Source organism: Bombus fervidus, chromosome 4 (assembly GCF_041682495.2).
Source record: "Bombus fervidus isolate BK054 chromosome 4, iyBomFerv1, whole genome shotgun sequence".
Taxonomy (NCBI): domain Eukaryota; kingdom Metazoa; phylum Arthropoda; class Insecta; order Hymenoptera; family Apidae; genus Bombus; species Bombus fervidus.
In genome coordinates, this window is record NC_091520.1 from 5,959,018 (window position 1) to 5,972,642 (window position 13,625).

At 29.9% G+C, this 13,625-nt stretch overlaps 1 protein-coding gene and 2 long non-coding RNA genes across 6 annotated transcripts in view; 2 read left to right on the forward strand and 1 right to left on the reverse strand.

Annotated features, from left to right (window-relative positions):
• Moe (moesin) overlaps nucleotides 1-4,509 on the forward strand; it is a 35,916-nt gene extending 31,407 nt beyond the window's left edge. For all 3 annotated transcript variants that reach the window (XM_072002499.1, XM_072002500.1, XM_072002498.1), the window contains 5 exons: nucleotides 72-401; nucleotides 544-786; nucleotides 859-1,034; nucleotides 1,122-1,338; nucleotides 1,422-4,509. In XM_072002499.1, coding sequence (XP_071858600.1) covers nucleotides 72-401; nucleotides 544-786; nucleotides 859-1,034; nucleotides 1,122-1,338; nucleotides 1,422-1,586 — 1,131 coding nt within the window. In that variant the 3' untranslated portion in view covers nucleotides 1,587-4,509. The remainder of the gene's footprint in view (nucleotides 1-71; nucleotides 402-543; nucleotides 787-858; nucleotides 1,035-1,121; nucleotides 1,339-1,421) is intronic.
• LOC139986862 (uncharacterized) lies at nucleotides 3,825-11,250 on the reverse strand. The gene is made up of 2 exons (XR_011799737.1): nucleotides 11,138-11,250; nucleotides 3,825-5,546 (listed from the first exon to the last, which is right to left on the reverse strand). It is a non-coding gene; the product is annotated as an uncharacterized lncRNA (long non-coding RNA).
• On the forward strand, nucleotides 10,668-12,738 carry LOC139986858 (uncharacterized). Of its 2 annotated transcripts, XR_011799734.1 has the most exons (3): nucleotides 10,668-11,263; nucleotides 11,359-11,488; nucleotides 12,564-12,738. It is a non-coding gene; the product is annotated as an uncharacterized lncRNA (long non-coding RNA). The 2 variants fall into 2 exon arrangements; XR_011799733.1 differs by lacking the exon at nucleotides 12,564-12,738 and having other exon boundaries at nucleotides 11,359-11,742.
• The last annotated feature ends 887 nt before the right edge of the window (nucleotides 12,739-13,625 follow it).

Consider the following 13,625-nt stretch of genomic DNA (forward strand, 5'->3'; position numbering starts at 1 on the left):
ATTAATAGCTTCTTCTTATTAATTTAATATCTGATCAATATATTGTATATATACGTTTCTTTTTTGTATAGGATTTGGAGATGTATGGAGTGAATTACTTCGAAATTCGTAATAAAAAAGGTACAGACCTGTGGCTCGGTGTTGATGCTTTGGGTTTGAACATTTACGAAAAAGATGACAAATTGACACCAAAAATTGGTTTTCCATGGTCTGAGATAAGAAATATCTCATTTAACGAGAAGAAATTTATAATTAAACCAATTGACAAGAAGGCACCGGATTTCGTCTTTTTTGCAACTAGAGTTAAGATTAATAAACGAATTTTAGCACTGTGTATGGGCAATCACGAACTGTATATGCGTAGACGTAAACCAGATACAATTGATGTACAGCAAATGAAGGTATATTTCTGTGCAAGTATTCGCTTATAATGCATTTCTAATGCTTAGTTTTTTTGCTATTTCTGAATCTTAAAATTAATCATCTCATATCTATCTAATGAATTGGGTTTATAATCACAAAATAAACATTTATAATTTAAAGGCGCAAGCAAGGGAAGAGAAAATTGCAAAACAACAACAGAGAGAAAAGTTACAGTTAGAAATAGCTGCAAGAGAACGTGCTGAGAGAAAACAACAAGAATATGAAGAACGACTTCGAAATATGGCAGAAGAAATGGACAGGCGGCAAGCTGAATTAAACGAAGCTCAAGAAATGATCCGACGTTTAGAAGAACATCTTAGACAGTTACAAGCTGCAAAGGAGGAATTAGAGGATCGTCAGAAAGTACGTATAGTTTAGTATAAGATATAGTTTTCTTACAATATATGTCTCTATGTGTCTTATTTCTATACGAAGGAACTTACGGCTATGATGGAAAAACTTGAACTTTCACATGAGATGGAAGCAGCTGAGCGTGCTAAACTTGAGCAAGAAATACGAGCTAAGCAAGAAGAAATACAACGTATACAATCTGAGGTAGTGGCGAAGGATGCCGAAGCAAGGAGGCTAGAAGAAGTATTTGAAGCTGCCAAGTATGTAATTTTTGTTATGCAACTATTCATTATTTAAAATATAAGAAAAAAAGTCAACTCTATTCTATTCTACACCTGTATTTATAGACTAAGGCAGGAAGAAGCCGATCGAGCATATCAAGCTAGTACAACGCCGCATCATCATCATGTTGAAGAAAATGAAGAAGGTGAAGAGGAAGGAGAAGATGAAGTTTCTCATGGTGATGTCACTAAAGATCTTGCAACTGATGAATCGATAATTGATCCTGTTGAGGAGCGACGTACCTTGGCAGAAAGAAACGAACGCCTTCACGATCAACTTAAGGTAGTGATCTTTGCTTGTATATAAATTTATTGCACCCTGAGTAATTTTTGTGGACGTATTTGAATAATAATTATATATTTCAGGCATTGAAACAAGATCTTGCACAGTCACGCGACGAGTCAAAAGAAACTGTTATGGATAAAATCCATAGGGAAAACGTCAAACAAGGTCGCGATAAATACAAAACGCTTCGTGAAATTCGTAAAGGCAATACTAAACGTCGTGTTGATCAATTTGAGAACATGTAAATTATATATGCATTTGCCTATTTGCCTGCCCATTTCACCCTGCCTTCGAATTCTCTTTCAATATCGTGTACACATGGAACACTCAGTAATCACGTATTTTACATATGTATATGAGAAGCGTACACAAGTTCTCTGATTGATCTATACAAAGACAATTTGTAAAACTTCAAATACATTATTTTATAATATTTTTTTGGAGATGTTTCGAGGTATAAGTCGCTCCCAATTTCTAGCGATGTAACGTTTATGATATGTATTACTATTTTTCAAAGTCGATTCTATACTCTGAAGTACAGTTAATTCAAGACAAAAGGAAATAAAAAGCTCACAATTGGCAAGGAACGCGACGAGCGACCAACTTGCGCCGTCTTCCATGTATGCTTCCACGTTGATCACTGTTAAGCAGTTTTTCGTAAAGCAAAATGTTTATATATTTTTTCATAACAAGTATAGATTTTCTTGCTGTTTTAGCTATAAAATATTTAACGTTAATTCATACTAACTTTGTTATTTTAGCTATATTATTAGCTAATGTTGTTTTTTTTCTAACGATATCTCTTTTTGCTAAAATATCAAGAAAATGTGTTACATAATTTGTGAATACTGTTTTATTTTTTGTCCAAGCATTATACACAAGATTTTGAGTGCCGGCGCATCAGTATTTTTTTTCCAAGTATTACTGTCGGTCACTAAGCGTAACGCCACATATGTGACTTCTTTTCACTGATTACTTTCTTGTCGCGGTTCTTATCATGTTGCGTCTTATCCGTCCTTGATAAGAATTTGCCCGAGAAATACATTGTATTTTTATTTGCGTCATCACTTATTTCTGCTGATGAATTAAGATTACTTTTGTCAATAGCGGTCGCTATACACTAATGTATACATATCGGTTCCAGTTTTATTACGATGTATCATTTTGCTATTTACAGTAACAAATATAATCCGAGTAATAGATGAATTAATATTTTAAAACAGTGTGGAAGAGTCACCATTATTTTTTAGTGAGTTGTAAGTAATCTCTAAATATTAACCTGAAATAGGTTGGTAATGTACAAGCGACCGCTTAATTTATGTAACACGAAATTAACGATATCCGTCTTCACAATAAATATAGACATGTAAGCACGTCATATAAACTTTGCAAAATTATACATACTATTTTAGTACGAACGAATTTCAACTACTGTTTAGTAATTTTATATTGAACACACTCGTGGCCTTTATTGATATACGTATATTGAAATACTAGATATTAATAATCAGTAATATAATATATAGAAATGTAGGAATATCGCGCGTCTCTTTGTATTGCATACCTTCAACATAAGGTAATTGCGCGGTTCCTATAAAAAGGATAGCTATCAAGATTCTTGAAAGTATGAAAGAGTGAATGTGAGCGAGAGTGTTATGATAAAAAATAATACGTACGAAAGGTTGGATGATAGGAGAACTATAATATGTGGTTGTCTGGTACGCCACATAGAAATTTTAAAACAATTCTCTTTTTAAAGAAAATTATATGGTGCGACAATGAAATTTAATTAAACTGTAATGAGGGAAAATATAGCCTATAAATGCTGCCAATTTTTTGACGGAATGCAAACAAAGAGCGATGTTATGAAGTGACACACTTTTTGCAATAACAAAGTAGGAAAAATGATGGGAAAGTTTAAAAACTGATCATTGTATCGGAATTCATACTTTTGTGCATTATCATCATTACATGTTGCAGTAAACACGAAAGGAAAAATACAGGAAAAATAACAATAGATATTTTTTGATAATATTTAATACTACAATTTACAAATTAGTAGTGTTATATTATTATTATTATTATTATTATTATTATTATTGTATTATTATATTATATTATAAATATTATTAATATTTACAATCTAGTAGCGTTATTATTATTATTGAAACAATATTAAATGAAAATTGAAGCAAAGGATTTTATAGTCGTCGAGTATTTGTACTTTCAAAACAAGTCGAATGTACATGGCAATAATTACAAACATATTTTGTACAATGTAACGCTCTAAAGTTCAAAGACAGACAAATACCATTTCTATAATAACTCGTCTGGATATTTTTGTCGTTAAACGTTTGGTGAGAAAGCTACTCTTGAAACATTCCAAAAAACATTTGTAAAATGATTTTTTATTTACGTTGGGGTTTTTCGCTTTCTTGTAAGATTTATAAAACTATTGGATTGCAAAACAAAAATTTGTTCTATATACATACATATGTCTGTAATGTACTTAAATACAACTATGTATATTTAAAACTACAGTATTTTGTTTATTGTGTTTATTGTGACATGAAAAGTCCACGAATAACCCTAACGTGGATCATTAAATGATTTTCATATTCCTTATGAAAGTAATGAATATAAAATCATCTTTAATGTATTTCCGCATATTATTACTTAATATGTAAACTGCTATATCAAATCTTTGAGCTGACATAAAATTTAATGACATCATTTTACATATGTAAATATTATTATATACTTTCATGAGGTTATGGAAAATTAATTCAACGATGCACATCATGTTAAAATTTTCATGCTGTTATAGTTCTTCTATTCGACATGTCCAAGCGAGTAAAAACATGGTAAGAGAATATGCATTTCTAGTTATTAACAAATTTTTATAACTTCTAATGCTTGACGGTATTTTCTAAATTTTCAACAATATTCAAAATGCGAATGTTCCAGTTTTATATTGAGAAAAAATCTTTGTAACAGTATTATTGATTAATTGAAACAATATACATAAAACACATAAGATATGACCACAAGGACGCATAGACATTGTATTTTATTTGGAAAAATATTTGTTGGTGCGAGGATATATGAAAATCACTTGTACTTTGCTGAAAAAGTTAAATATTGTTTAAATAAAAGAATCATATCATACATGCTAGACATATTCTGACCCTAATTCATTCTTTTTTAATTTAACTGATCTTAATTACTTTCAGACACATAAAACATTGGATAATACTTATTTGAATCCGATCTCTTTCTGTATGTCGGAATAAATAAAAGTACTTTTTTATAACTTCGAATTACCATAATTTACATTATTCCAATATAGTTTTTTTCTTATTACTGTAGAAATAAGGTATTATTATCCTAAGGATGCAAAAGGAGCGACGTGTTAAATGTTCTAGAAGTTATTTATACTTACTTATTTATTTCTACACTATTCATACATTTACATGTTTATCAACTTAATATCATTCACATTGATCCGTTTTTCTTATTCCATTGCTCGTCCTCGCCGCTTCCCGTTCTTTCAAATCGATCTTCTCTTGTCCTAATCTCTGTTCCGTATATCCTCGAGCTAGTAAATACTTATATATTTAAGTATAAATTCATCTTAGTTGATCTTATATCCGATAATTGTAAATTTGTAAATTGTAAATCAACTTGTAAATTCTATTTATGGTCTAAATATTTCTGAATTCTCTCATAAATAGAAAGAGTAATTTATATAACTATATTAATTATATTAATTATACAGTTGTATAAATCTTCTCTTAACGTCTTTATTGAATAAGAAAGTAAAGATTTAGGCGCCATGGTAGTGTAATGCCACCCAAAAGCCAGGCATCTGCCGACATCGGATATGTCGATAACACCTAGTCATACGATAGCGATGAGAAAAGACAATAGCAGGACTCCCAGCCATAACATATGTGAATCATAATGAAGAGATAAAAACCCCAGTCCTTTAGTCAGTAAGTCAGTCTATATTCTGCAGTTAATAAAGCATACGAATGGGCTATTGCTAATTCGCCTTTTTATAACACCTCGTCATTTATTACGTGACAGTAGCCAATTTGTAAAGCACAACTCCCAATATTTAAGAGCCTTATCCCCACCACCGGAGTTTTCAGACCTTTATATATGACCGTGGACAAGACCCATCTAGTAGTATCAACCTGAAGCTAAAGTATTAAGTTCGAAGCAATGCATACAAAGTGAGTACGAAATTGGGCTTTTCCTGTAACCATTATAGAAATAATTTTTTATCCGCACTTAGAACTTCTTCAAAAAATGTTCTTATGAAACACATATTGTAAAACAGATATTTTAATATTATTATATTATATTTCGTATTAGAAAAGGTTCTATAAGATAAATAAAAATAATAAACTATTAGACATTGGTGTTATTTAACAATATAATATTCTATTATTCATATGTTTCTTTAATAAAAGACATTTAATAAATAGAATACATGAACATACATCTACATATTATAATACTATTTAATTTTTTTTATTAATAATATTCAATAACATCCTGACCTTCCTATCCGTTGATTTCACAGAGAAAAACAAACTAGTTTTGAACCGTAAATTATCTACGTGAATAATGAAAATAAATAACATGTTCAGGATATCAATTTAATTGCAATAATTATTTCATATTGTTGTAATACCATCCAATGAATAACAATATTATGATGAATACAACAATATTAAACAAGAAGGAAAGGGAACTTTTCAAGAATAATACTTAAATTAATAAAATCTTCTTATGATTTGAATAGATTGAAATACATAGCAATTTTGTAATATAATATATAGATATAATATAATATACATATACAGGGTGACCCACTAGAACAGGCTGTATTTTCTAAATGGTTAGGGACAGAAGAAGATGTCATAAATGAACGTGAAATAGTATCAGACGATGCATAATATGCAACTAATTTTATGCACTTTCGTGCATCGGTACATTGGAAAAGCAACTGCTCTTGTTATGTCGCATGAAACAATCAGCATGCCATCCCTCGTTGCCTGGCAGCCAACGGCCCACGTACCATTAGTCCGATCCTCTATAAACCTAAGGACCCACCATAAACCTTAACTTCTTAGCTTGATTACTAACATATGTTCCTTAACGTTGGCGCCGGCGCAACCCACCGGTGGGTCAGGCGTGTCTGTCCCGAGGGGCGGCGGTGGGTCACACATGTATTTCACAAAATAGGTAGTATAAAATAGGTTTATATTATTTTATCTCAACATTATAAGCAGACATACAATAGTAAAAACATAACAATTCAATATTATAAATTTAATATAATTATTTCCTTTCTTCATGCAATTTTTTAAAACAAGTTAGGCAGAGTGCCGGCTGGCTCTTACAACAATTACAATATATTGTTACTTTTTTGGTTCTTTTCGTGGCATACTCTCTATCTTTTATTCTCTACTCTCTTTTATTTCTCTACTCTTTTATTCTAGAAATGCGTTTATAACTTTCTTTACACCGCCGTTTCGTTTTGCTCGCGGGCCCTTGGTACGACTGCAGAAAATGTAATCATTTTTTGGGCAGTACTTCATTTTCACTTGGCATTTCTTCTCTGTGGGGATTCACTATATTTAAAAGGTGATAAATAATTTCTTCGCGAAATTTTAAAATTTTAATACTTTTAGTACCCCATTTTCTATGTACATACCACGCATTTACGAGGCAAGTCCCACATATTAATTCCATTACAATTTTTTTATATTATTTATAGTTCTGCACAAACAACTATAATAGGATGACATTTGATCGGATAGATCAACCCTCTTATAAGATAAGGACTGTTTTAAGGACCACCCATAAACCGAAAATACTTATATGAATAGAGATTAAGCTAAAAAGATTCGGTTTATGGTGGTTCCTTAGGTTTATTGCGGGTCAGTGTAACGATGTGTAGGCCTTGGCGGCCAGATCATGAAGGACGTCGCACGAACCATCTCACGCGACGTAACAGGTATGTTAGTACTTTTATGTAGAGCACAAGAAACTGCATCGATAGGTGCAGTTAAAAATATAGGTTCCCAATATACCGATGCACAAAAGTGCATAAAATTAGTTGCATATTATGCATCACCTGATACTATTTAACTTTCACTTATGACATCTTCTATCCCTGACCATTTAACAGATACAGCCTGCTCCAGTTGCATGGGACACACATATAAATACATAAATATCATGTATATGTTCAATAACGTCCTGACCTTCCTAACTGTTGATCTCAAAGAAACACACAAAATAGCTTTGAACTATGAATTACCTATGAGAATATTATAAATAAATAGTAACACTATTTTTTTGATGGTATTACAACAATATTAAATAATTATTGCGGTTAAATTGATATTTTGAATATGTTATTTATTTGTAATATTCTCGTAGGTAATTCACAGTTTAAAGCTATTTCGTATTTCTCTTTGAAATCAACAATTAAGAAGATCAGAACAGTATTGAACATATACACGATATTTATGTATTTATATATATGTATTATCTATATATTATATTATAAAATTGCTATGTATTTTTCAATTTATTCAAATCATAATAAAATGTTATTTAAGTATTATTCTTGACAAGTTCTCTTTTCTCCTCAATACTTCTTTTGAAGCTATTAATTACTCATGTTATGATTTTCATACTTTTCATTCAATAAACATATCAATAATATATTATATTGTTAAATAAAACTAGTATTTAATAGTTTGGTGCTTTATTTTTAAATGGTGGAACATTTTTTAATACATGTTCTAACATAACTTGTTTATATGGAACTTTTGTTATTCAGTTTTTAAAATATCTGTTTCATGAGAACACTTTTTAAAGAAGTTCCTAAAGGCAACGTTTCTTTCCATAAAAATTCCACAAGCACAAATATTTTCTTAAACAAATAATTTGTTATAATTTATGTTGTAAACTCGACATTACGAACAATTTTTTACTGTATATATAAGGGCTGGACTCGTTTAGTTTCTGAGATATGCCGGCTTATGGCATGGCAGCCAAAAGAAATTACCTATATAATAATATAATAATACCTATATAAACCACAAACAAAAGATAAAAACTAGGTTTGGTTTACGCGTTACTTTATGCGCTAACTGGAAAAATTGGCCTCTATCCAAAACCTATGTAAACCATAAACAAAAGATAAGAGTTAAGTTTGTTTAGGAGTCATTTTATCCGTCCGCCATAAGACGTCTGGCAACCAATACCGATGTATATGTTACCACAAACGCACAACTACAGACTGAATTCACTGTAGCTGCACCAGTTATTTTTCATGAGTACCTCAGAAACTAAACCATCCAGTCCTATATTAGTCCAGTATAGGAAAAAGTTGTTCAGAATATCGACTTCCATAATGTATCCATTAATCATCGAAATCGCTGAGGGTAGTTATTTCCACAGTTTTACTTATATTAGAACAGAACTTTCTAGAAACGAAAGGTAATTCTTTTATAATCTTTCCTCCTTCTCCGTCTGAAGTGGTCTTATTTACTGTTAATATTTTGAATTTATTTGGATGAGATAAATTCTGCAGATGTTAGGTTATCCGAAAAGTGTTTTTCTTTCGCAAACGTGTTTTTTTACAATAGTGCACCTTCATATAAACGTGAAACCAAGTCTGTGAAATGTCGCGGTGTTTGTCTCAACATAATAAAATGGATTGTACGTAATTCGACAAAATAATATACAAAAAACGTTGTGCGTCTATTATTTCCTCATAAAACAAAAGAAACTTTTCGGACAATGTAATATTTTGAAAATGGTTGTGTATGACCCTCGTTAATAGCAAATACTTTATCGATATTTTGGTCTTCATTGACTCTTTCAGTCTTTTCACGAAGATTATCTCCTGAAAGGAGAGGATATTTCAATTAGAACATTTTGAATTTTGTTGTTACATTTAATTTCAATTGAAGTTTGTAATTCTTGCTTGCTTTGAAGTTATCTAATGCATGGAGGGAATGTATAACTTGTGAATATTCACTCGCTAATGACTTATCTTTTTTGTCCTAATTATATATCTTAATATGTTTAATGTTTCATTTGTGTTAGAATCTAGTATTTCAAATAAGATGCAAATAATTTCAGGCACTATTATGAAATATAAATATTATAAATTTTATGATAATAATAACCTGCTGCCTTAACTGTTTGAGTCTCAAGCAGCGCGCTTGCGCTGTTTAGATTTTGTGTCGATAAGTTCCAGTACATTTGAACGCTACGGACGGCTGATGGTATTTTGTATTTCATTGTTATCATCTCAATAATTTTTATTGAACAAAACTTGAAATATTTATAAATTAATAGTACGCATATATAATTATGAAATACATCTATATTAAGTAAAAAATATGACGAGCACTATTGCGTTGCTTGATTCTCTTCGCAATGGATTAAGACAAGCGCTAACGCTTTTCGGGATTTTTCAATGACCGCTGGGACTCAAACAGTTAAGGAAAATAATCATCAGTATTATAGCATTCCCACCAAAGGAATTTTATAACAATTGGTCAATGAACTTGTCTTATATGATACATAGTTATGTGGGTTACTATGTTCACTTAGTTTAGATATGACATTTCTCAAAGCTCAGCAAGCTATACTTTCTCCTCCTGTAAGTATATTTTCTGATGCAGATGCATTTCTGATTATTTTCTGCTTCAGTTTAGTTTAGCAAATGAAGGTTTTTACTTTGGCTTATGCACAGAGTAAATATTGCATAACATCTACTTCTTTATGCATTAATTGCAATAGCATCTGTTACATGTTTAGAAAATCTTGCTTCAGAAATTTTAATACTTCGTCTGTGTTCTTAACTTCTTTGATCACAAGTCCAGGAAACTGAACATTTTTATATTTTCTCCAATTTTAATAATAGGTTGAACCCAGTTTTGTTAAGTACTTTTCTTTTGAACCTATTATGTCAAATATATTGATCTATATATATCTTCCTGTCCATTATAGTCTATATTCACTATATGGATTTTATGGTTTAAGTTTTCTCTTATTGTCAAGATGTTAACTGGGCCTATATTGCCCAATGGAGAATGCTTCTTTAGCTTTTTAGTCCCTTTTCCTTTTCCTCATTCCTTTATTCTTCTTTTTTCAAATTCTCATATCTCACTCTCTATTTTCTCCTTCTGATGCCAACAGGACTTGATCACCCACTATAGACTAACTGTGCCCAACGCAGCTTGACTTTGATTTTCTTATGGGTATCCAGTTGTTTCTGCATAACCAAAACTGGCAAATAGAACTGATTACTATCTTATGTAATAATTACATAAGTTATGCAGTCTTTTCTTTTTCTGTAAGAGATCATATGTGTACAACTACTGATACTTGGTCCATCTGTTATGAGATGTTTATCTTTTAAAAATATGATTTTTTTTAAATATTTATTAACATTGGTAAATCTGTTTAATTACTTCGTTGTGGCACGTACATAATGAGAAAAGGCGGACTTGTAATTAACTATGCTCTCACCAATTTTGATGATTCTTAAATATATAGCTAATACTTTTTGTACTTTGATTTATCTTATAGAATCTTTTTTAGTACACGTTCTAAAAAACTTATTTCTATGGAACTTTTATTATATATATTCTAAAATATCTGTTCCATGAGAACACTTTTTAAAGAAGTTCCAAATGTGGATTAAAAATTATTTCTGTAATGGTTTATATAAACATGTTGATTTTGTACTTACTGTTTACTGTTTTGAACTCGAACACTTAAGTTGATGGCTTATACTAATGGAGGAGCCTTGTCTATGGTCATGGCCTTGACTGGCTTGTCAATGCATGGCCTAAACTCCTGAACCTGGAAATATGAAGTAAATATGAACTATTTTAACAAGTAACATAATATAACTATACATACTATTATATATTGTTTTCTTTTTTGCATGGTACAATGTTACCATATTAGATTACAAACTGAGAGTGGTGAAACAGACGGTATTGCAATTAATACATAGAAAAGCAAGGATTATTAAATATTCACTCTCTGCATAAACCAATATAAAACACTCCATTTTCTAGACTTGGTCCAAAAAATGGTAAGAGAGCATGCATATTTGCAAATATACTTAAGGAAAGTAGCAGCAACAACCAAAACTTATTAGCTTTAGGAAATGTCATACCTAAACTAGGTGAAAGTAGCACCCTACATAACCATGTACCATATAAGACAATTGATCTGATCAAATTGTTATAAAAGATTCTTTTCATGGCAATGCTAAAATACTGATGATCATTTGTATCAGTGCAGCAAATTATTGTTAACATAAAATTTATAATATCTTATAATTCATATTAGTGTTCCAAATTATTTACATCTTATTTGAGATACCTTTAAATCCTAATGTAAATGAGACATAAAACACATTGAGATGTACATTTAAAGAGCATGTAGAATAGGAAATAAATCAGAAGTGATTGAATATTCACAAGTTATATGCTGTCTGCATAATTTAGATGACTCTTATGGAAAGCAAGAAGAACATAAATCGCTACAAGCTAAAAGTAATGACGGAGTTCAAAATATTGTTGATGAGGTGTTTATGAAGAACAGTCAGAGTTCATTTTGCTTTAAGTTAAAGGGTACAACAAAGTCCAAAATATCAATAAATTCATTATCATTAAGGAATATCATATACAAAAATTTTCGAACTATCTCTGAAGTGATCTTATCCAAAGAAATACAAGCATAGAACAGCAGATAAACACACTTTAGATGGAAAAGAAAAATGTTACAAGATCTAAAGAATGTAAAAAAAAATAATTTTATGCCAAAGTAAGAAGTTTAATTAAATATAAAAATTATAATTTTTAAATTTTATTCATTTATAACAACCAGTAGCTTAAAGTTATTTCTTCGAGTTTCTAAACTTATTTATGGCTGTAAAAAAGTATAGGATTAGAAAAGAAAATAGCGAAATTAAGGCAAAAGATATCAGTGTGAAATAGGATAGATAAAATGAAAGCAAAGTAAGCTGTCAATAAAAGACTGATAGTAATGAATTAAGACTGTTGTTCCTGATGCTTTAATTAAACAATAATCAATTTTGTTTTTTTATTTTATATTTAGGAAGTTCTAGATTTGAATTATAATTTGTTTTGTATACTTTCCAGTTTCCAGATAAAATATAAAGTAAGGAAAATTTGAATCCTAATATTATGGAAAAAGATCCAAATCTATCACTATTTAACAGTTGTGCATAAAATCTCTTGATAAGCATTCATTAGCCCTTACATTAAAAACGATATTCTTTATATCATTAATTCTAAGTAACAACATAATTTTTATTTTCAGTGTACAAAAAGTTGATTAATTTTTAAGTCAGATAAGAAGAGTCTCCAGGAATTTTAAAATGTACATGCGCATCACTGTAGTGTCAGATACAACGATGCAATTACAACAAGAATAAAATTCTATGCAGCAATAAATATAAATGTAACAAACATCAATATTTAAGCAAAGCTAAATATGTAAATGTAAGTTTGTCATTATAATGATAATCATTTAAAATTATGTAATTCATAATCTATCATTGTTGTATGATTATTTTAGTTGAAACATGCATTCCTGGTTTAGCGAGAAGATGGTAAAGAAGAAGAAGATAATGAATTTACAAAAAATCTAAGGTACATTTAAATTATATTTTTATAACTTTATCTGTACAATGATATGTTGTTAAAATCTTAACTTTTTTGTTGAAACAGGTTGATGAAATAAATTTCCTGGTTGCCATTAACACAAAGTCCAATTGTCTAAAAGCATAATTTGTGATAAAGTATAACATTTTATGAAGGGATAACATTTTTTTTAAACATTTATTTATTTATTCCCATGTATTTTTCTTTATTTGAGATCCACGTCTTCTGACTTTAGATAATTTCTAATCATATCTACAATATTTATTAACTTTATGAATATATAAATTTTATTTTATGAGAAACAATTTGAATCTGTTTAATATAAATAAATCCAGGTGGAAATGTTACCATTCTGGGGACAGGGTGCTATTGCTAAAGGAGCAATTGAAAAAGATTTAAAGCAATCAATGTTATATGTAATATATAGATAAGGATTTTGTATTATTTAAGCATGTAATGTAAAAACACTTTCATAACTTTTTTACTGTTCTATTTAACAGTAGAAAAATTTTTATAAGATACCATATGAAGTATGAA